At 42.9% G+C, this 21,566-nt stretch overlaps 3 protein-coding genes across 4 annotated transcripts; all 3 read left to right on the top strand.

The window, feature by feature from the left end:
- Window positions 1–2,043: 2,043 nt before the first annotated feature.
- Window positions 2,044–10,132, top strand: gtf3c5 (general transcription factor IIIC, polypeptide 5). 2 transcript variants are annotated; one of them, XM_060038093.1, is made up of 11 exons: window positions 2,044–2,391; window positions 2,801–2,999; window positions 3,508–3,703; window positions 3,855–4,038; window positions 5,048–5,152; window positions 5,550–5,664; window positions 6,264–6,344; window positions 6,597–6,682; window positions 8,875–8,957; window positions 9,296–9,438; window positions 9,858–10,132. In XM_060038093.1, the coding sequence occupies exons 1-11, from the start codon at window positions 2,185–2,187 to the stop codon at window positions 10,046–10,048; spliced, it is 1,590 nt and encodes a 529-aa protein (XP_059894076.1). In that variant the 5' UTR covers window positions 2,044–2,184; the 3' UTR covers window positions 10,049–10,132. The 2 variants fall into 2 exon arrangements, with proteins under 2 accessions (XP_059894076.1, XP_059894075.1); XM_060038092.1 differs by having other exon boundaries at window positions 2,045–2,391; window positions 9,846–10,132.
- Window positions 10,133–10,505: 373 nt separating this feature from the next.
- On the top strand, window positions 10,506–16,074 carry LOC132447386 (bile salt-activated lipase-like). The gene is made up of 11 exons (XM_060038091.1): window positions 10,506–10,758; window positions 11,580–11,727; window positions 11,873–11,992; window positions 12,106–12,303; window positions 12,400–12,530; window positions 12,778–12,885; window positions 13,274–13,388; window positions 13,776–13,962; window positions 14,385–14,588; window positions 14,841–15,050; window positions 15,708–16,074. Exons 1-11 carry the CDS (start codon window positions 10,690–10,692, stop codon window positions 15,889–15,891), a joined length of 1,674 nt encoding a protein of 557 aa, XP_059894074.1. The 5' UTR covers window positions 10,506–10,689; the 3' UTR covers window positions 15,892–16,074.
- Window positions 16,075–16,603: 529 nt separating this feature from the next.
- LOC132447531 (bile salt-activated lipase-like) lies at window positions 16,604–21,522 on the top strand. The gene is made up of 11 exons (XM_060038346.1): window positions 16,604–16,756; window positions 17,119–17,266; window positions 17,422–17,541; window positions 17,788–17,985; window positions 18,206–18,336; window positions 18,518–18,625; window positions 18,840–18,954; window positions 19,399–19,585; window positions 20,117–20,317; window positions 20,746–20,964; window positions 21,242–21,522. The coding sequence occupies exons 1-11, from the start codon at window positions 16,691–16,693 to the stop codon at window positions 21,420–21,422; spliced, it is 1,674 nt and encodes a 557-aa protein (XP_059894329.1). The 5' UTR covers window positions 16,604–16,690; the 3' UTR covers window positions 21,423–21,522.
- Window positions 21,523–21,566: the final 44 nt, after the last annotated feature.

Here is a 21,566-nt window from a genome sequence, read left to right as displayed (position 1 = left end):
ACAATCACGCAAACACCCACACCACACAGACAGTGAGCGTGTGCTGAGAAGTTCATTTGTTTTGCAAACGAGTTCTATGCAAAGCGCGGTTGGCCCGTTCTTTGTTTGAAGGCCTCCAGGGTTTAGGTCCGTGTACTGTGGCCCTGGGACAAGGCATTATGGGTCACATACTGGTAGAATCCTGTTCTGTTAGTCACATGAAAAGTAAACTGGGATTAGAGCGTTAGGCCTAATATAGATTTAGGAAAGAAGTAGAGAAACATAAATAACATAAAATTGTGATTGTAGGCATGTTGTAGCGGTTGAATAAAAGTGTTTCCCTAAGGTTGGACAGTAAGTCATGAGTACGCTGTACGGTCATTTGAATGGTATGATGGTTCGGTTATAAATGGAATATATATTACTATATGGCCAAATACAGGAAGCGCATGATAGAAGGATCTCTAGGCCTATGTATAGGCCATGAGCATGTATTGTGTACATGTTAACACTTCATTACAGTTTGGGGATGCACTAGGCAGGAACTTTTGTTTTGTTTTTAGATTTCCCTTTAAAACAATCGGACCCTGCAGGAAGTGATCTAGTTCACAAGTGTCTGCATAGCGATACCGCACTTCTGCTCTGTCCTCACGTGCGACGACAGCCCTGCTCTTTGCCCGTCCAAATATGGACCTGTCAATCCAACACGCTCTAACCATCAGCGGCGGAACCGGAACCGGTGATATACAAGCATGATTAAAAAAATGGTACACAACCAGGGCGAAGTTAGTGATGTGGTGGTAGGCTATCAGCGGCCCAAGCGCAAAGCAGATGATTTTGGAGACAGATGTCTAAATACGAGAGAATGGTTGAAATCTGGGGGTGGCAGCTGGAGATGCACCGTGAGAGCCCGGCAGAGGAGGGCGGACGATAGGCTTATCGTGGCGCCAGCACATGGCCGACGGTTGGAACACGCCAGCCCGGCAGTAGGGAGGACCCGGGAAAGATAGCGACTTTATGCCACTGCTAACTCGCTGCGTTGTCATACAAAAAAATGTTTTAAGAAAGATGGAAAATTAGATAAATTGACAATAACATCTACACGTCTATATGAAATCGTAATCAAAGAAGATTCTTTATTTATTTTATTTTATTTATCATTTCGTGTAGAAATAATACTAATAACTAATACTAATAATGCTAAATAATAATATGATGGCCAGGTTTCTGATTGTAAAATAAAAGGTTTTCATTATATGGGCTTTTGGTTTATTCTAAGTCATTTGCCTATTATTTCATGTTTAGAAATAATAATAAATGATATGTCATTCGTATCTCGTGAGCCTCTCTTTAAAGTATACCAACCATCACAGGACTCATTCGAAAAGGGGTCAGTGGATGTTGTCTTTAAAATCTAGGCATGCCCTGACTTCTTGTATCAATATGTCAAGCAGGTACAAAAGCAAACAAAATCAACATAGTAATCGTTGCTAAAGAAAGTATACACCTCCAGCATTTATTTAAGCTCAACAGTCAGATCACACTGAATGAACTCTGAGCAACAGTAGGGTAGTACACTCCCCGAATCTCCCTCTGCCATGGTTTCCTCATAAAAAACTGAAGACTTTAGTCAGCGTTAAATCATTGTAACTGACTAATTGTCTCACTGTATCTGTGTCAGTTGTATATAAGCAAGAGCTAGATGTCCCCTAAGTTGTAAGAATGACATGTCATGGCACGTTCAATGTTTAAATAATAATGAACAAAACACTAATTATTGACCAGAACGCAGAATGAAATTCACTCGTGGAAAATGTGTAGACGTTGTACGGGATCATTATTGTTTTCCCTGCTGACACCTTGTGGTAGAAATTGGAAAACTTGAATAATAGCAACATTTTATTATATTTATTTTTCAATACATTTGCATTGATATCTTGAATATATTGCATGTGGAAAAAATCTCGATGCCTCCCTTTCTTATTATTAAGCTTTTAAGTTAAAACAGATTGCCAAAAAAAGAAAGCTTAACTATCGTTCGGAACACACGGAACGATCATAAGACAGAAATGTTTCCTCCCGGACGGATTTAGCAATGGAGTAAACAATGCCTCCTCGCTGCAGTGCACACTTCGTTTACAAAATGCTTTGAGTTAACTCATTTCATAACTCATTGTTATATAATAAACCGCTATATTCTCAGAAATGTCAGATTCCAGTGAACATAAACTGAGGTTTACCTTGAAAGAATTGAAGATATCAACCGAGGGAGAGGACGTGTCGCCCGGGTCTGGCAGCTCCTCGGCGGTCAAACTTCACTATAATAAACTCGTGTGCATTGAGTACCCGGCGCTGATTGCAAATGTGGACAAGATGCTTGAGACAATCGGAGGCGAGAAAGTACTGTCGAAGGTCAGCGCAACATACAGCTCATGACTTGTATATGCACCAAAATAAATGAAATGGTTAATGCTGAATATGAGGAATAATGCTTATATATTTTTCTACAAGGATAACTTGTGCAAGGTTACCCCCAACACTGTATTGTATCCTAAATATCTTGTTTTACTGCAGCATGCAGCAAATCATCGTATGTGCGACCAAGGCCTATTTGGCAAAAAACATTCTAATTCGGATTTATGATTAACAATACGAACAGAGTAACTCACACTCAACCTTCCCCATGATTCAATGAGTCTATAACGTTTCAAATAATCATATTCCTGCTGTGAGTCAGGGCATTGTCTTTGTCACACCCCTTGTTAAAATGAACATAACAAAGCCGTCATGCGTGCTGTCTGATAAATGGTACTTCTTTCAGACCTACGCTGATCCCAACCGGCGGCTGGAGCTGCGCTACCGGCCCAAGGATCCCTTCTGCCACTCTCTGTGCGGAAACCGCTTTCCCTCCAACAACCTCTTGCTCCGTGTGAGAAGACGGGTCCGCAAGAAAGACCCCCAGGACACACAGCTACACATGGAGGTGCTCGGAGTCATCGGCACAACATACAAATTTCAAGGTAATCCTACATGCAATTCTCGGCAATTTCATCTTATTAACACTAGTTCTTCTTCCTCAGGTTGTTCTACATTCGATTTTTCTATACATTTTCATGTTGTTTACTCTTCTTCTTAAAGTTACAATGTGCAAATATGTTTTGAATAAAATGTGCTCTAAAACACATTTGATTACGCTGACACCGGCTTCAGGGTAAGTATCAGGGTAATATGCGTCGACAAAGCAGCGTTGAGAAATGTCATGTTATATCTCAAAAAAGGGAGCCTCACTTTTGGAAGGTGGCCGATGTCTGGAGAGCGCAGGTAGGGAGGGGGCGTGCTGAGGTTTTCTTTGCCGCAAAAAATAGCTAGCTTGAAACCTCGAAACGTATATTATACGTTTAACTTAATTTCTCATAATAATTTAAATTCTATGCATTTTCCAGTTATTTATGTTTCTTCTGCTTTAGTATTTTCGTTCAGCCCCACACCGGCGGTCGATTCGCTCACAGGTCTTCCGACTCATTTCAGGGATGGCGGACTTCCAGTGCCTGGCTTTGCATTCGGAAGACGGGAAACACACGTCTCTGTACGACAAGGTCATCCTGCGTACGTTTGAGAACCAGGAGTTCTTTGAGCAGCCCATGCCCTTCTTCCTGCCCCCGCCCATCTTCTCCCGCTTGGACACCCCGGTCGACTACAACTACCGTCCGGACATCCACCACAAGTTAGTATGGTTATAATACCTCTTAGCAGTAATAATAACGAACAAACAAATTTAATGGCAATATTGTCAATCCAATCCTGCTCAATGATCAACAATGTCGAGCAAATCCAACCATGAGACCAACATGATGACGGATCGTCTCCCTTCACAGCCAGTTACCCATGACCAAGGAGAACTTCATCGGCCTGAACCGAGTGCGGCGGCACCACAACGCCATCTTTGTGAGCTTTGCGGACGCCACCGTGCCCTCGGAGTGCATGGAGGCGGCCCGCCTCAACTGGCAGAGGGTCTGCATCAAGCAGTCCGACGTGACGACGGAGCAGACCCTCAGAAAGGTCTGTGTTACCGGTAAACCCCCGGGGTCGGGTCGGGGGTCCACCAGCATCGGAACAGGAAACCAAATGGCCCCTACTCTCATATTTATTCATATTTATTTGTAGCTGTTCTGTATAATCAATAAGGAGGCGAGGGGCCGTGTTGCAGTGATTTCACCAACAGCTAGGGGGCGTCGATAGGCAGTGGCTAAAGCCCCCCTAGCTCTTATCAAATCACTGTAGATCACAGCCTCGAGTTGCTTATTGCTTTTATAAAACCGCTACTAAAACAGTTTCTATAAACAACCTCGTAAGATCTGACACGCAGCAAAATAAAATGCGATAATTTGTTAAAAACCAATAATCATTCTTCCATTATGCAAATCCAGTCCAGTGAATAATTGTAGTTGTTAAAAATGATTTTTACTTTACTCACTACTTTCTTTTTTTGCTTGTATTAGACTACTTCATAAACTCCCAGTCCCTAGTGGCTTCCACACAAAGTTTAGTTTGTATGGTTATAATATATATATATTTCTTTTTATCTTCTGTATTTGAGTCACAGTAAAGCCGCTTCATCTCACTGCCAGGCGGTTCTCTTTGCTCTCATGCCAAAGCAACCCAACTGTCAACAGTTTTTTTATTTTAGCTTTCTATCGTGGTGCATGCTTGATCCTGACTGGTCTATCTCCATTCTTATCGCTGGCCAACCTTCCTCCCAGGTGTTCTCATCTCACGACAAAAACACCGGATTGTCAAAATATTTGTTTAAAACTATGTGGAATATGTTGTTAGTATTCTTGTTATTCTTCATGTTTATTCTACCTCTTCTCATCTTCTTGTGCTCTTACTTCTTCTCTACTTTTCCCCCTCGCTCCGGAGAATGTTTACTGACAGCCCACATCAGAAAACTGTGTTTGGGTAGAGCGGATATATTCAGCCAAAACCGTTGGCCTCGCCCAATGTTGTTTTTTTGATCCCGCCGTGTCTATCTACTGCCTTATCTTCTCCCCACCAACACCGTTCACAGATGTTTGAGAGCCGGCCCATCTGGTCCCGGAACGCAGTCAAGGGCAACCTGGACATCCACCCTGAAAAACTCAAATTGCTGTTGCCCGTCATGGCCTACTACATGGTGAGATTACCTCTTTTTCTTCCAAATACAGGAGAATATTGCTGATACATAACTGGCCAATATTTTTATGAAGGAATATAAAGTTTGTTACTGCCTGCTCTGACCTACTAGAGTACTACACTAAAACACAACTATATTTGTCTTTTTATTCTGATCTCCTCCTCCTAATAATAAGAAGAGGCCTATAGAGAAAATGATATTGTTTCTATGTACATGGGTCCTACTGTGTTTGCTGAAAGACAAAAAGTATACCTAATAAATGAACCGAAGGTAAATTAGTTTAGTCGTCTCACAAAGCAAATAATAATGATCAGAAAAAGCAAATGCTAATATATTGTGTTTTGACTTTAGCTGAGACTTGAACCAATCTGCTGCTCTGGATTCGGTGGTTTCCTAGGTGACCGGGCCCTGGAGGAGCCTATGGGTGAGGTTGGGCTACGACCCACGGAAGAGCCCCGAGTCCAAGAAATACCAGATGCTGGACTTCAGGATCCGCTGTAGCACCAGACATGGTAAACAACCTGGGGGTAGCGGCCGCTTTGAGCTAATCAGAGCCAAGCATATGGGGGAGTGTCATGGGAAAGGCTGGTTTTCTGTGGGCCGTGCAGGATATATTGTTCTGATTGGTGATAGTGGGGGGAGCGGCCTTCTGCTTATAGGTTTTAGCCTTCCCGCCATGGTTGGTGTGCAAGGCCAATGCAGCACTTCTGCGTAGATCAACGGCGCCACTCACAGGCGTAGAGTTTATACGCCCCATTACGGTGGCGGATCTGCACGTACGCAAACAAGTGCATTCCTCCCAGAGGTTAGTCAGCGCCGCCCGCCGCTGCATTGGCGGGAAACAGTCACCATTCAGTTCATGTAGAGCTATGACAACTTATCTCGGGTCAATTTGAAAAGTAACATCCAAGGAGTGAGCAGGCAGGGCTGAGGCGTCGGGCTCCAGGTTGTTCACAGGGAGGCTTCGGTCATTTGGGGTGGAACCCATGATCTGTCAGCTGAGAGAAACCTTAGATTATCCTTCCCGCAAGGCAGTGTGTGAGAGGTTCATCTCATGCACCAGTGTCTGCTGCATGTGTTTATATTTCTAAGTGTGTTTTCTCTCTTCAAGGGTATTCTCTGAGTGACATGCCAGTGAAAGCCAAGAGGAGCTCCATGGACTACAGCCTGTCCATCACACTGAACAAAATGGGTCAGTGCACATCATCACTGCACTACAATAGCTACATGCATCACGCTTTCAATAAAGGGCCTCCTCAACTCGCTCTAACAGGGAAAATCAAATCTTTTACTCTACACATGTTAAGAAATAAAGCGAGGGTTAGTTGAACTGAATGATACAGTTTCTGTATTGAATGGTGCATTTCTTTGAAAATGTCCTCAAAAGAATACGTCACACAAAACGTATCCAGCAGGAAACGTGAACGTGTGTTGTGTGCTGCAGCTCCGCAGGCCGCCAGTGTGACAGAGCTGCCTCAGGAGGGTCCCAGCACCAGCCGCTATCCAATCCCTGTCCGGCACCAGTTGAAGGTCAGCCGCCGAGCCACGCCCGCTCAGGGAGACATTCAGGGGCTTGAAGGCACCCCGTTCTCTGTGGGGTCCCTTCTGGCCCGACCGGCTCACCGTGCACTATATGTAGCAATACAAATGTGCAGACAAGATATCAATTATATACATCAATTGAAACATAACCTTCTTTGCGAATGTGTTTGCTGGGAAGATTTACATTTACATTTAGGGCATTTAGCAGACGCTTTTATCCAAAGCGACTTACAATAAGTACATTTGTCATATGAAGTGCAACAATATATCGCTGTCGGTACAGAAAGGATGTTCAAGATGACACTAATACTCAGTGGATGGTTTACTTTGTGTCCTTCACCCTCGTCTAAAGCAACTTTCAGTTGGCGATACTGCAACTGTTTCCCAAACATGTTACCTACAAAATAAGTTTTTTCTGAATTGGCACCCAAGGAGATAGTCATCCGGCATCTTTGTATCGTTCGAGGATGCTCTTGGACTTTTCTTAGATAGATAGCTAGCTAGGTAGTAGTTAGTTACTGTCCGTCCACACCAGAAGCGAATTGAGCGACCAAATCGCCGGAAGTCATTCACTTTCTATGGGCAAGAGCGACCAAAGCGACCAACGCTACCAGCGGCCAAAGTTGAGCGACCAGAGCGTCAAAAAGAAGTTGAAAACTTTGTAACTTTATGCAAATGACTATTATTCGCTTCAGCGGCCAAACACTGACAGCCAATCGGAATGTAGACGCTCTTCGCTTGCGTGGATCCCAGGGAACATCGGCAGGCACTTTGGTTCCTACCTACCTTTATTCACTCACTGAACAAAATGTCGGCTGAAGTATTAATCGCGGCTGTAACTGGGCACCCGGTGTTGTACGAACCCACCCTTTTTCAGTTCAGAGATCGAAACGCCATAGTGGTTTGGATATCAAGTGATGATAAGCGGGAGTATTTATAGGCTACCTCTAGAACGTTCGTATTTAAGCGGGACTCATTTTAATTTGCTCTACATGCCACCAATCTAACCAACCAATCGCGTGTAGCATGCTTTAAACAAAACCAAAAAAGTTTTTGAAATCGTCACATAAACAAACTAATCGACAAGACGAGGGATAAATGACAAGGGATATATCTCTTTTCTTTTATCCCTCTATTCCCCACTATTCACGGAGCCTGAGGTGAATAATTGTTAATTAAATAGTCTAGATAGATAGCCTAGTCAAGTCTTTATTAATACCAAACGACACAAATCGTCGGGAATCCATTTAGGTGGTTCGGCCCACACAGGACAGTAGCCTACAAGACCACACAGAACAAGTCTGACTGGACATACACACAATACATCACATTAAAACTAGACACGCGTTGATAGATAGATAGACAGAAAGACCTAGATAGATAGATATGTTCCATTATTTGCCTTGCGGAGCCAACCAGTCCTGTGCACGTATGCAAATTAGCCATGTGCGCTAATGTCTATTTGTTTTGAATGCGACGAATGAGTGCAGATCATGATTTGCAGATCCAGATCAGTGAAACATATTTCAACTACTACAGCACGCAGGGTTTTTTGTTCTCGGTTGTAATTAGCCTACATTTTAGGATTTTTTTTTATATTGGGGGGAATCACTGTCCTACTTGTTGTCGAAGCACTTTATCGAACAAGCAAAACCGTCTCGGCAATATGGCCAAGGTGTATGGGAGAGTTCACTATTTGATATGGCTGTCTGTAGGGCCTACTAAACGCATACGGCTCCTTTAAATGCGTCTGCATAATTGAATTGTACGTCATGAGCGACTTGAGCGACCAAAGCGAACAGAAAAATTCGCAGCGAAACTTTGTGAGCGACCAAAGCGTCTTTGACGCTTTGGTCGCTCCTGGTGTGGACGTACAGTGAGTCAGTGTGTTGGTGTGTTTTTTTTTTTATTTGTTCTGTACCAAGTACAGGTACATTTAAATTCCTGTTCCCTGTCCTTTCCACAGTTTCTTATCGGCTCTTAGTTTACTCTCACTAAAACCCTAAATATACAATCTATATAAATCAATATAATACAGCCAAATAAACAGCCCTTTTCTTGGGGAAATATTCTCTTTAACTGCACCTCTTTGAAATTTGACTGAATGGTCTAGGATGCACCACAATGTTATTGGAACGAACCCCACGCTCAGGCTAACTGACCTTCCTCCCCCTATGCAGGAGTCGTCGTACGTCTTCAGGGACGGAATGCTGCCCCCACACAGACAGATGTTCTACCAGCTCTGTGACCTGGACGTGGAAAGGTACAGCACAGTTTGGCACTTGCTCAGCACACACTGTACCTGACACAAACCAAAAAAGCTATTAAAATGTACTTTTAAATCTAAACTATATGCTAGTTAATGCATGTCAGGTTTTTCTGTAATAGCAGGGTTCATAGGATCTGAAGTATCATAAATCAAGTTCAAGCCTGCCATCTTAGTATTTCTTGACCAAAATGTTTGCAATAAACAAGAGACCTGGCATTATTCTTATTCTTAAAAAGTAACAAGATGGCGGCTCGGAACGTGCATGACATCATGTGAAACCCTCCTATGAAACTGCGTTTCATTATTCCTGTGTTCCCGTGTCGCACGTCCAGCATAAAGGAAGTGATCGGCCGTAACAAAGGCGACGAGAAGGTGTGCGACGAGAGAGACGGCTGGTGTCTCCCTCACACAACGGACGACCTGCGGGACATCATCTCAGGCCTGATCAAGAAGGTCGTCCGAGCTCAGAAGCCAAGTAAGGAGCAGCCCTGCCGTGAAGAACACCCCCATGCTGTGGGCCAGATGAACCACCCAGTGGCCATCTTGGATCTAAACGCTAGCTGGAGGGGGGAACTGAAAAAGAATCCTGCGTTCAGTTCCTCCACTCAGAATAAGCTCCATGCTAGCAGTAGTTCAAATGAAGCTTACGTTTGTGGTATAGATTTGAGAGGGCAGGATAGTCTATCGAAGCTGTTTTTATAACCTGCCCCTCTTAGGGAACCACAGAAAAGACTCAAGTTGTATTAATTAATTGTAATTTATTTACTAACGTATTGATCCTATTATTGGTCGTATTGGTAACGTAAGATACTAACGAGTCTTTTAACGTATTGAAAAACACTTGATTGCAAACTATGATGACCCTTTCTTAACATCCCTAAGACCCTCCTGCAGAGTTGATCCCGACGCCAACGAAGCGACGGCGCTCCGGGCTGAGCATGGCCTCCAAGCGGACCGCCTGCGCCGGGAAGCCGGAGGGCGAGGAGGACAACGAGGAGGACGAAGAGGCGGACGAGGAGGACGACTTCCACCCGTCGGAGGGAAGCGAGAACGAGATGGAGACGGAAATGTTGGATTACATGTGAATAGACAAAGAAGACATGGTGTCAGTGCGTCGTACATGGAGTTAATGGATTTTGTAAATAAAGATTTGTGTTTTCTTCTACAAAGTGTTTTTTTTGTATTTTGGAGCTAAAAGTGAACAGGCTTCACATTTGTAGTGTGCCGGTCATATCCGCAAAATATCCGACATTACTTCTGAACTGATCTAGTACTGTAGTAGATGTTTGCCAGTACATGCCCAATGGTTTACTATGATGTGATCTAAGCTCTTATAAACCACTCAAATACGGGCAAAAGCAGGCTACCTGAATAGGGAATGAGACATACCCACCGTCTCAAAATCAATATTCATCACCTTTCTTGAATAGCTTTCTAGATACATGTGGCTATATAATATATGTTTAATGTATTTTTTTTTTTACGGAGACATTCCCGGGGACCGTTCCAGCAGAGGGATAGGCCCCGAGAGGCGGATACTCCCTGGGTAACGTTGACGTCCGGTCCCCCTCGGTTTCACAGGTCTGTTGAGTCTTTTAAGCTCAACAGATACTGTTGAGCTGTTGATACTACTGGGAAATGGATAGGGTGGGAGGTGCGTCAGGCTGACAGTGTTTATAAGACCTAAGAATCACCTGCTGGGGGTTACATTTATTTCCCGATCGTGATGATGATGAAGACGCTGGGGGTGTTGATTGTCATAGCCCTTTCCTGGGGGGCGGCCTCGGCCGAGTCTGTGAGTTGTGCACCTTCTTCACTATGAATTCATCATTTTAATTTCATCACATATACAGACCCTTTATCGTTGTAGGCATTAATAACGTAACCATTAAACAGAGAAATATTCAGACTATGAACAGAAAATTATGTAGAAAGTGTTATTATTCCCCCGTGGATTTTACATTAAGATCAATACCTCTTATCAGATTTAAACATCCATCCAGGACTAGGTCTATAAATATCTGAGGGGCTGAGTCAGTGTGTGAATTTTGTATTTGATCTAGACAGCTGTATAAACCAGGGGGCGTTGCCAACAACTAGGATGGAAAGCAGTGTTAACCCGGGTCTGTAGTCTCAAGATGTTTTTGTGAATTGAACATAAAAAAGATACTGTTTTTTGGAAAAGCACATTTAAGACCATATGCATGAACTAGAAACTTTTTCAAAATGTTGATATCAATCTTTTGATAACATACAAATGTAAATCGATTCCTTTAGGCCTACATATATTTCGATTGGGTTGATGTGTAATACCTGCATTTCAGCATAAGTTTACATCAATCCAGTTGATTGTGTCTACGTTGTAAAATAAATTAGATACGGTATCTACAAAAGAATAATAATCAAAAAAGATAATAATTCAGACAAGAATCACAATGCAAAGACCTAAACAAGACTGCCTAGACTGCATACAATGTATACAGTTTGTTTGTACAATGTATATACATATTCCTTGCTTTAAGTATAGAAAAGTCCAAAATGGAACAAAGTGAGAACTTTCAAAATGAAAGTATAGTATTAAGTGACGCTCCTGACTGCTCTTGTCCTCCATGGCAGCTGGGAACTGTGTTCACAGAGGGAGGCCTGGTGGAGGGAACCAACATCCGCCTGGGATACCGTCGCCACATGGATGTCTTCAAGGGAATTCCCTTCGCAGCTATACCTGGAAGGTTTGAGAAACCCAGGAGACACCCTGGATGGGATGGTGAGCTTATTTTAGATATCATTTTAATTTCGTAAAACAAAACTGCTACATCTGGAATCTCGCTGTTTCCATTGATTATTTTATAGACACATTCACAGTGCTGGGACATTTGGTGCGGCATTAACTGTCCTGGTTCTGTATTAAGGCGTTCTGAAGGCCACAGAGTTCATGAAGAGATGTCTGCAGCTGAATCTTCTCCAGACCGGCACTCGAGGCAGCGAAGACTGTCTCTATCTCAACATCTGGGTCCCTCACGGCAGAGAGGGTAATACACCTCCTAAAGCCCGCCACTAAGGGGACTTTTATTTTGAAGAGAAAAACACCATGATCTTTTGAAATTGTTAAGAAATTGTGTTAATCTTTGTTTGGCCCCATCAGTGTCCACTGGACTGCCGGTTATGGTGTGGATCTATGGAGGGGGTTTCCTGGTGGGGGGCTCCATGGGGGCAAACTTCCTCGACAACTACCTGTACAGCGGGCAGGAGATCGCCGACAGGGGGGACGTGATCGTAGTCACCATAGGATACCGTGTGGGCACACTGGGCTACCTCAGCACTGGAGACTCAAGTCTACCAGGTAGATCTCTTAGAGACACCAACTCTCCAAGTTTTCGTAATTTAGAAGATTTTATGATGAATTTAATAGGATGCTAATAATCACTTTTTACTGCAGGTAACTACGGTATGTGGGACCAGCAGGCTGCCATCGCCTGGGTCCACAGGAACATCCGCTCCTTCGGAGGAGACCCCGACAACGTCACCCTCTTCGGGGAGTCGGCTGGTGGAGCCAGTGTTAGCTTACAGGTCAGAGGTCAAGGAAGGTCTAGGAAATTAATCAGATAGAAATGTTGAACTCATGTCAGTACAAATGATGGGTTGGATCAGATTCAGATTCTAACATCTATGGTTTAAGTAATGATGTTTAATTCATAATTAAAAAATAATGTGAATAGCTTCTTATCGAAAGTGTTGCCAGAAAGGGAAAAGACCACTTAAATCACAGTTTATGGTCTATAACATTTTTCTCTGTATGTTCTGTGTGTGCGTATAGACTCTGAGTCCCCACAACAAGGGGCTCTTTAAACGGGCCATCTCCCAGAGTGGTGTTGCCCTGTGCCCTTGGGCAGTCAACAGAAACCCTCGCCCGGTTGCCGAGTCGGTAAGAATACAGACAACAGACGATAAAATTGTTCAGTGAAACGTTTTCCAGCTTCTTGCTTTGGGTCATGTGACTCAAATGAGCACATTCAATCACATAATCATTCAAAAAGCAACCTCACTGGGCTGGACTAATTCTAACTAGTAGAGTGCTTGCGATGTATTGCTCTGCATAACAAATTACTATTAACCAGGTGATTTTTATATAGTTTGATCCAAAGCAACTTACAGCGAATGGCTTGTAATTAAATAACAGGTAGACTGCAGACTTTGGGTGATCAAACCCAGAAGCCTTTGGTTGAAAGTCAAACACCCTTACCTCTACTACACTATTCTTTCCCCCTGGCAAAAACAATTACAGATAAATAGTATCACTCTTTCCCCTATAGGTGGCTCGGAAGGTCAATTGCCCTACTGATGAAACAATGGCGTCATGTCTGAAGATGACGGATCCGGTGGCCCTCACCATGGCTGGTAACATGCCCTATACCAGTTCCCCTGACAGTGAGTATCCCCATCGACTATCAACCGGATGTCTACCGCTGGGTTTTGTTAAAGCAGAGTTTACAAAATGTCTGCAGCTGCACACTACATATTGTAATGTAGTTGTGTTCAACTTTAAAGTGCAGTCAATTAATATAATTGATCAAATGTGTTCTGCATGAATCGGAAATGTATCTATTAATATATACTGCCGAAGTTCCTCATGTTGCATTGTTTCTTACCTTTTCTGTAATTTTTAAAGGAAAAATAAATCAATCATTTTCACCAAAGTCCACCATTGTCATTGCAACCATGTCTGAGGCTAACAAGCACGTCTCTTATAGGTAATACATGAAGTGGGTCGGCCAAACATTATTTACAATGGCTCTCTCTTGTCCATTCGACCAGGTCCACTATTGAACAACCTGGTCCTGGCAGCCAGCATCGATGGGGACTTCCTCCCAGATGACCCCGGTAACTTGTTCAACAACACTGCTGACATTGATTACCTCGCTGGTGTCAACAACATGGACGGGCACCTCTTCACGGGACTGGACATTCCCTCCATCAACCGCCCGCTGGTGGACACCAAAGTGTGAGTATGGTCATCACATGTATCCACATCTGGAGGTGGAACCAAGCTCGCAGGACCTCCGCCAGCGACAAGCTAATAGGACTCAAGCTATTCAAACTCAAGCTAGTAGGACTCAAGCTAGTAGGATTCAAGCTTGAGTGAGAGTTAGCCTGTTGTGGCAAAATATCGAATTTAACTTGAAGTTAGCAGTTATCAGAATGTGCATGGTATACAAGCTGATAAATGCTCAAAATGTATTGTGCATCAATACAAGATTATTCTTTTCAAGCTTCAATCATGTTAATGTTAAAATGATACAAGATATAAGACATGTAGAAAAGGCCACCCTGCAACCCACTAATGGATCACAGGCAACCCACAGTTTGATATCGAAGACAGTGAGATGGGTGGTAGGTCTCATCCCCAACATTGTGTCTCTGTAGGGAGGATTTGAGGGCCCTTCTGGGCGCCTACACCAAAGTCAAGGGGAAGGCGGGTCAGGAGGCTGCCTTCTCTCAGTACAGCACCGGCTGGGGAGCCAATCCTAGCAAGGAGACGGTGAAGAGGACGGTAGTGGACATCGGAACGGACTACATCTTCCTGATCCCCACCCAGGCTGCTCTCTATCTCCACGCCTCCCACGCCAAGTGAGCAAAACTATTTTTTTCATTAATTTTTATCTTATTTTTGATATAACCTTTTTCTTTTTTTTCTTATTTACAATATTGATGGGCACCCCTCAAAGCTGTTGCTGGGGATGGTAGGGTGGGAAAGGGGTAGGGGTTGGGGATTGGTGTTGATGTAACCTGAGGAGCAAAACTTGAATACATTTAAATAAATAATTGTTTTGATGATTAGATGAAAACGAATTATAAAGGAAATCTCCTATTTTATTGTAGGTCTGGCCGTACCTACTCCTACCTGTTCTCAGAGCCCAACCGCCTGGGCGGTCTGGCTAAACCTTACCCCAGCTGGATGGGAGCAGACCATACTGACGACCTGCAGTTCGTGTTTGGGAAACCCTTCAGCAGTTGGCTGGGCTACTGGCCTAGCCACCGTAACCTTTCTGGCTACATGATTGCCTACTGGACCAACTTTGCCAAGACCGGGTAAAATCAATCAGTGTTTATGCTGTATGCTGGTTACAATTATTAATTGATTCATGGGTGTTTTCCTGTTACAGTAACAATATGCAAAACATTTTTTTAATGTTCTCTAAAAAGCACGTTCTTGTAGACAGCCTTATATACTTAATTTAGCGCTACAAGGATCTAGGTCAATCGCCCTGACTCTGCAGCACCGTAGAGAAATCGAGTTCAATGTTTTTTCAGCAAGCCTTGCATTTTGAGGGTGGCTTGGAAAGTTCAGGGAGTGGGAGGGGTGAAAAGTGTTTTTTTTTTCAACTGCAAAGTCAATTATCTTTATATTGATATTCTGTATATTTAGACATGATAATGATAATTTTATTTACAAAACATTCTAATACTACTTTAAATGCTTTCAAAATAGAAGTATATTGTTCAGTGAGCGTTTCGGCCGTATGCTGATGATACAATAATTACGTCACAAATGTTCTTATTAAGTGTAACGTGAATTACCATTATATTGATGGAAAGTATATTAAGAGAAAGTGACTTTCAATGGAGGTCAAATGTTTGATTTATATTTTAACATTAATATTATGCAGAAATTATGACTGCCTGCCATATCAGAATAAGTCCTTCAATGTTAATGAAACCTGCTTTTCTGATGGTGTTCCCGAACAGAGACCCCAATAAAGGACTGAAAGTGCCAACAACCTGGCCCAAGTTCACCACCAGCGGACACCAGTTTCTGGAGATCAACGCCAAAATGAACAAAGACAATGTGAGGCAGAAGATGAGAATGCGCTTTGTGCATTTCTGGACCAGTGTTCTCCCCAGTCTTCAGTCAGTGAAGATGTATGAGTAACCACTGTATCCCCTGTACTGCAAGTACTCCAATAATCAAGGTGTTTATGAAGATGATACTTTGATGGGATTTGATTGTATTTTGGAGGAAATAAAAATTAAGCAAAAATGTTGTTGACAGGCCTGGCCTACTCTGCCCAATCATTCTTCATGGAAAAAATGCAAATAAAAATATTTTCCACAATTCTTTATTTCTCTCATCTATTATTTCCCTCATTTTGAAGGGAGTTTAAACTAAAAGGAAGCGTAGCTTCCTTGAGATAACTGAAAATGGATTATTTGCCTGCTGATATTAACACAGGGAAAATATTTCTTTCCGTGCACATTTTTTTAAAGATAAGCGCAGGTTGTTTTTGAAGGTTGAAGCGTTACCAATGAGATCACCTTTATGTACTCAGCCTTGATATGTCACAGAAGGGGGATGGGCTTTATGTTTATTTGCTTTTCCAACATCTTGCACTAGTCCAGCGTAGTTTAGCTGAGGCCAATACCTATGATAAGTCTCTTATCTTACAGTGGAAAGGGCCTCTGACTATATTTAGAACAAATATCAGGTTTAAATGAGGACTATGGGAAACATTTGTATTTAAATTAATAAGTATACCTGTTCAAACGAAGTCATTGTACATAATTGTAACTTTGATGTAATGGTATGGGGCGTGTGTGTGTTTTATCAGCAGTGGAGGAGAAGGCCGACGTTGGAAGGTTGGGTACAGTGATGATCTGTCAGGCGCACCAGGTGGGCGGGGTCTCCTGTATTTATACCACTAGTCCAGAACCACCAACCTCACTATTCAGACATGATGCGCGCACTCGGGCTTTTCGTTGCCATTGGTCTCTTTTTGGAGATGGCCTCTGGGGCTTCTGTAAGTGTGTTTTTTGTATAATAATGATTTTCATTTACTTGAAACTTTAATTTGGGACTTTAGGTTAGTTAAGAATTTAAGGGCTATAGTTAATAATGTTTTTCAAATGATTTAATATTTCAAATATATCTTATCAAAAAAAATTGTAAATGATAATACTAGGTGAAACTACAAAAATATAGATTTGTATAAAGAAACTGAACCATAAAAAAATATTTTAGTATTAGTACAATAAAATGTGTTTCAATAGTTTTAAAAAAAAAAAAAAAAAAAAAAAAGTGTAATAAATTCGGATGACTACGTTGTTTCAAAATAAAAGCATATTAAGTGAGGTTCCTAACTGCCTTTTTTCTCCGTTGCAGCTGGGTACCGTGTACACCGAGGGAGGCCTGGTGGAGGGCAAAAACATCCGCCTGGGATACAAACACCACATGGACGTTTTCAAGGGAATTCCCTTTGCCGGAATGCCCGGAAGGTTCGAAAAACCAGAGCGACACCCTGGATGGGACGGTGGGTAAAAAATATTATGCAAAAGACAATGCAACATTATTCGGCTTAAATTGAGTTTAAACTTTAGTTCCCCTCGGAATTTGAAATTGGAATTATTTTGTGTGGACTCTTAATTTTCTGCATGTATCTTACATTTAACCTTCATTCTTTCCCAGGAATCCTTAAGGCCTTTGAATATCGGCCGAGGTGCCTTCAGTTGAACCTTATCATGACTTCCACCCGTGGTAGCGAGGACTGCCTTTATCTCAACATCTGGGTCCCTCATCATCGTTCAGGTTAGGACTGATATTAGTAGAAGGGGATCGTTCATGCTCAGCTATTTCTCGTATAAAAGCACTGTTGGACACAACGGACACCATTGCTCCTTTATGGAGTTGCATATTCTGGACCAATGTAGAACTCATAGCTTAACGGTTTCCCTTTAAGTCGGTTTCTTACTCAAGATGTATTGTTTTTTCTCATGTCGGAAATCAAACTCTCAACTCTCGATGTGATCTTGATTTGCTCTCGTATTTTCTTAGTGTCCACTAATCTCCCAGTCATGGTGTGGATCTATGGAGGGGCTTTCCTGTGGGGGGGCTCCATGGGGGCCACCTTCCTGAACAACTACCTGTACAGCGGGCAGGAGATAGCGGACAGGGGGGACGTGATCGTGGTCACTGTCGCATACCGCCTGGGCCCCCTGGGATTCCTCAGCACTGGAGACTCTGGCATGCCTGGTAAATGACCGTTGATTGAGGGAACACATACATCAGTATGAAAAGCTTCACCGGTTTAATTAAATATGTTAAAATAGACACAATACTACTAGTAGCCTACAAGGTATCGCCATTCGGTGGCCAAAAGACCACGCAACTGACATTTGTTCAGATGTTTTTTGCTGTGTCAGCAATTATTCTGAAGTGAAACCCCTTAATGGGGCCATGCCGTTGTTCCCAGGTAACTACGGTCTGTGGGACCAGCAGGCTGCCATCGCCTGGGTCAGCAGGAACATCCGCTCCTTCGGAGGAGACCCCGATAACATCACTGTCTTCGGCGAGTCGGCTGGTGGAGCCAGTGTTAGCTTCCAGGTGAGGAAAGATTCCCCCTGGATGTGTGACCAACGCTACAAACAAATCTCAAATACTATGGGAGTTTCAGTGGTGTTCAACATGATCAATGTTGCCCAAAACATCCAGGGTTCTGAATTGTAAAATGTTTCTAACTTGTCATCGGTTATTGTGTTTGTGTGTGTGTCTGTACCGCAACAAGACTATCACTCCCCATAACAAAGGGCTGTTCAAGAGAGCTATCTCTCAGAGTGGTACGGTCCTTTGTCCCTGGGCCGTCAACAGAAACCCGCGGAGGTTTGCAGAAGAGGTATTGATCAGAACTTCAGAACTTCCTTCAAGTGCCTTGGAAAGCACTATATAAATGTAAAAAAACTAATAAAACTATATTATTTATTATTAAGTGGACCGTTTCAAATAAATCCCACTTTTATTAAACATCATACTTTCTGATCAAATTTTGGACCGACTGTCCTGACTGAAAGTACTGCTAATTATAGTTGGTCATTCTCTCTTCCCTCCAGGTAGCTCTGAAAGTGAACTGCCCCACCGATGACAGGATGGCAGCCTGTCTTAAGATGACTGACCCGGTGTCCCTCACATTGGCAGGAACCATCCCAATCTCTAGCTCCCCTGATTGTAAGTCCATTAGCAGAGCAGTTATACCCCTTGCCTGAGCTAAACACTAAGCTTCTCAGAGATCAACCTTTTGGCTAGGGTGTAGGTGTAGTAACATTGATTCTATACCTAAGCAAGATGCCTGATCAAAACCTTGCGGTCTGCAACATTAACTCTGTTTCCCGAGAAAAAATCATGGAAAAGTCGGACCATTGATCAGGGATTTGCCCCTTCTAAATTGGACCGAGGACTTTCATGCTCCAGCTTTTCTGTGATTACCCGGCAGGAACTGGGTTAATTTCTCCACAACACATGGATGAAGTGGACCATAGATACACTCTTCCAATCACAGTGGGTTGGATCTAGAATATCCTCTGAACAACTCTGTCACCCACGCACTAATGCACAAGGAATGTGCCACTGTCTATCTGGTTAAAAGTGTGGCATTGTGTCCATCTACACCAGCCCCTTTGGTGTTTAACCTGGTCCTGGCAGCCACCATTGACGGAGACTTCCTCCCCGATGAGCCAAGTACCTTGTTCCACAACGCTGCTGACATCGACTACATCGCTGGTGCGAATGATATGGACGGACACCTCTTCACGGGATTGGACGTGCCCACCATCAACAGCCACCTGTTAAACACGCCTGTGTAAGTTCTGGTCATTCATGTAAAACTGTGACATTCTAAAAAGAGAAAATGTTCCCAATCGTGAGCTGAATTTTCTACTTGGTTGGACTTCTGATAGATCTTTATTTATTCAGATATCTCAGGGCAGCTCCTCAGGGTTTTACTTTATCTTTTTTCTTTTTACTAATCTATTCTTGCTTTCTAATTTTCTTGGTTTGATTCCATACACCTGTTCTTACCTGTACCTTTCATGTTTTTCCGAGGCAGGTTAGCTTCAGCATTACTGACATCTTCTGGTTAATTTGGCCTTTCTCTCCCTGAATTTGAATAAATAACAGTGTTTTCATACAAATTAAACTATTACTATGATGACTACTATTCTCTAATTATGTGCCAATTAATAATTTAATTAATCAACCAAAATAGTTTACTTCTGCAAAAAATCTGCAATTAATATGTTTTGGACTTGCGTCCAAAATACTTGAGACTTGACTTGGACTTTGTAGTGCACACATGGATAATTTTGGAAACAACCAATGTTTCTCTCCACAGGAATGATGTGAAAAGACTCCTGGGCTCTTACACTAAGGAGAAAGGCCTGGCCGGTATGGAGAGTGGATTCCTCACCTACAGCTCCACCTGGGGAACAAACCCCGACCAGGAGACCATCAAGAAAACTGTGGTGGAGATCGGGACAGACTACATCTTTCTGATTCCCACCCAGGCAGCCCTCTATCTTCATGCCAATGCCACGTAAGAGAACATGCAAGCACATCCCATTTCAATAATTGTATTCAAATGTTTGTCGACAACATAAAATGTATTCTTTTACCATCTTATACTTTTATTTTCCATTTCTCCTGTGTTTAAGGCTGGTTTGGCTAAATAAATAAATAAGCTTGCCTTGTCTTTTAAGTAAATGCTTCATGTGCAGAAACAACCTAAAAGATAGTCCTACTGTTTGATGAATTAATGTTGTCGAAAGCTAAGGTAGAGCTAGCTATGATGCTAATAGTTAAAGCTATATGCGTGTGTGTATATAAGAGCTTGTTCCTTTCATTATTAGAGACTGCTTGTCAGGACTTCTATAAGGTGCAATCAAGCTCTACTGTCCTCAGTGTCCTCATCTGTTGCATTGGTAACCATTCTTCTCGGTTCTCCTCGGTTTCGTCCCACTAAAGAATTGGCAGAAGCGGCCGGACGTACTCCTACCTGTTCTCCCAGCCCAACCGCATGGGGGGTCTGGTGCTGCCCTACCCCAGCTGGATGGGAGCGGACCACGCTGACGACCTGCAGTATGTGTTCGGGAAGCCCCTCAGCTCGCCACTGGGGTACTGGCCCAGCCACAGGGACGTCTCCCGCTACCTCATCCACTACTGGACCAACTTCGCCAAGTCTGGGTAAAAAAACGATCTGCGGAACGATGATGACCCAAGTCAACCATAAACTTTCAAGTCAGCGATAAACTTGAAAGGCTTTTTTTTAATTTTTCCTTTATTTATAAAATACACAAAAAATTAATGTGCTTCGCACAATCACCTTGCCTTTGCCCAAAGGCAAGGTGTATTCGTCAACTCATTGGAGACCTTTTACGAAACGAATTCCAATGAGCCATGCCCTTTTCCAACTGTCTTTGTTTGTTGCCATGCTAACATGCTATTTTGTTTCCCTCCTCAGTGACCCCAACAGGGGTCTGGACGTGCCAGCGACCTGGCCCCGTTTCGACAGTAACAGCCACCAGTACCTAGAGATCAACTCCGAGATGAACCGCGGCTATGTGAGGCAGAGGCTGAGGATGCGCTATGTCCATTTCTGGGGCAATATTCTCCCCCAACTGTCGCTGCTCAAATTCTTATGAAGAAAGACGCTGGCGTCTTGAAGCCATGACTCAAAATCATCAAAACCATCCCGTTCGTAATTCGTAATTAAAAAGTTAATAAATGATTGCTATATTTTTATTCATTTTGTGGCTTATTTTGAACATTGTTTCTCGTCTAACACA

This window comes from Gadus macrocephalus, chromosome 19, assembly GCF_031168955.1.
Source record: "Gadus macrocephalus chromosome 19, ASM3116895v1".
NCBI lineage: Eukaryota > Metazoa > Chordata > Actinopteri > Gadiformes > Gadidae > Gadus > Gadus macrocephalus.
The sequence above is the reverse complement of the archived record's forward strand: the minus strand, read 5'-3'. Positions and strand labels throughout refer to the sequence as shown.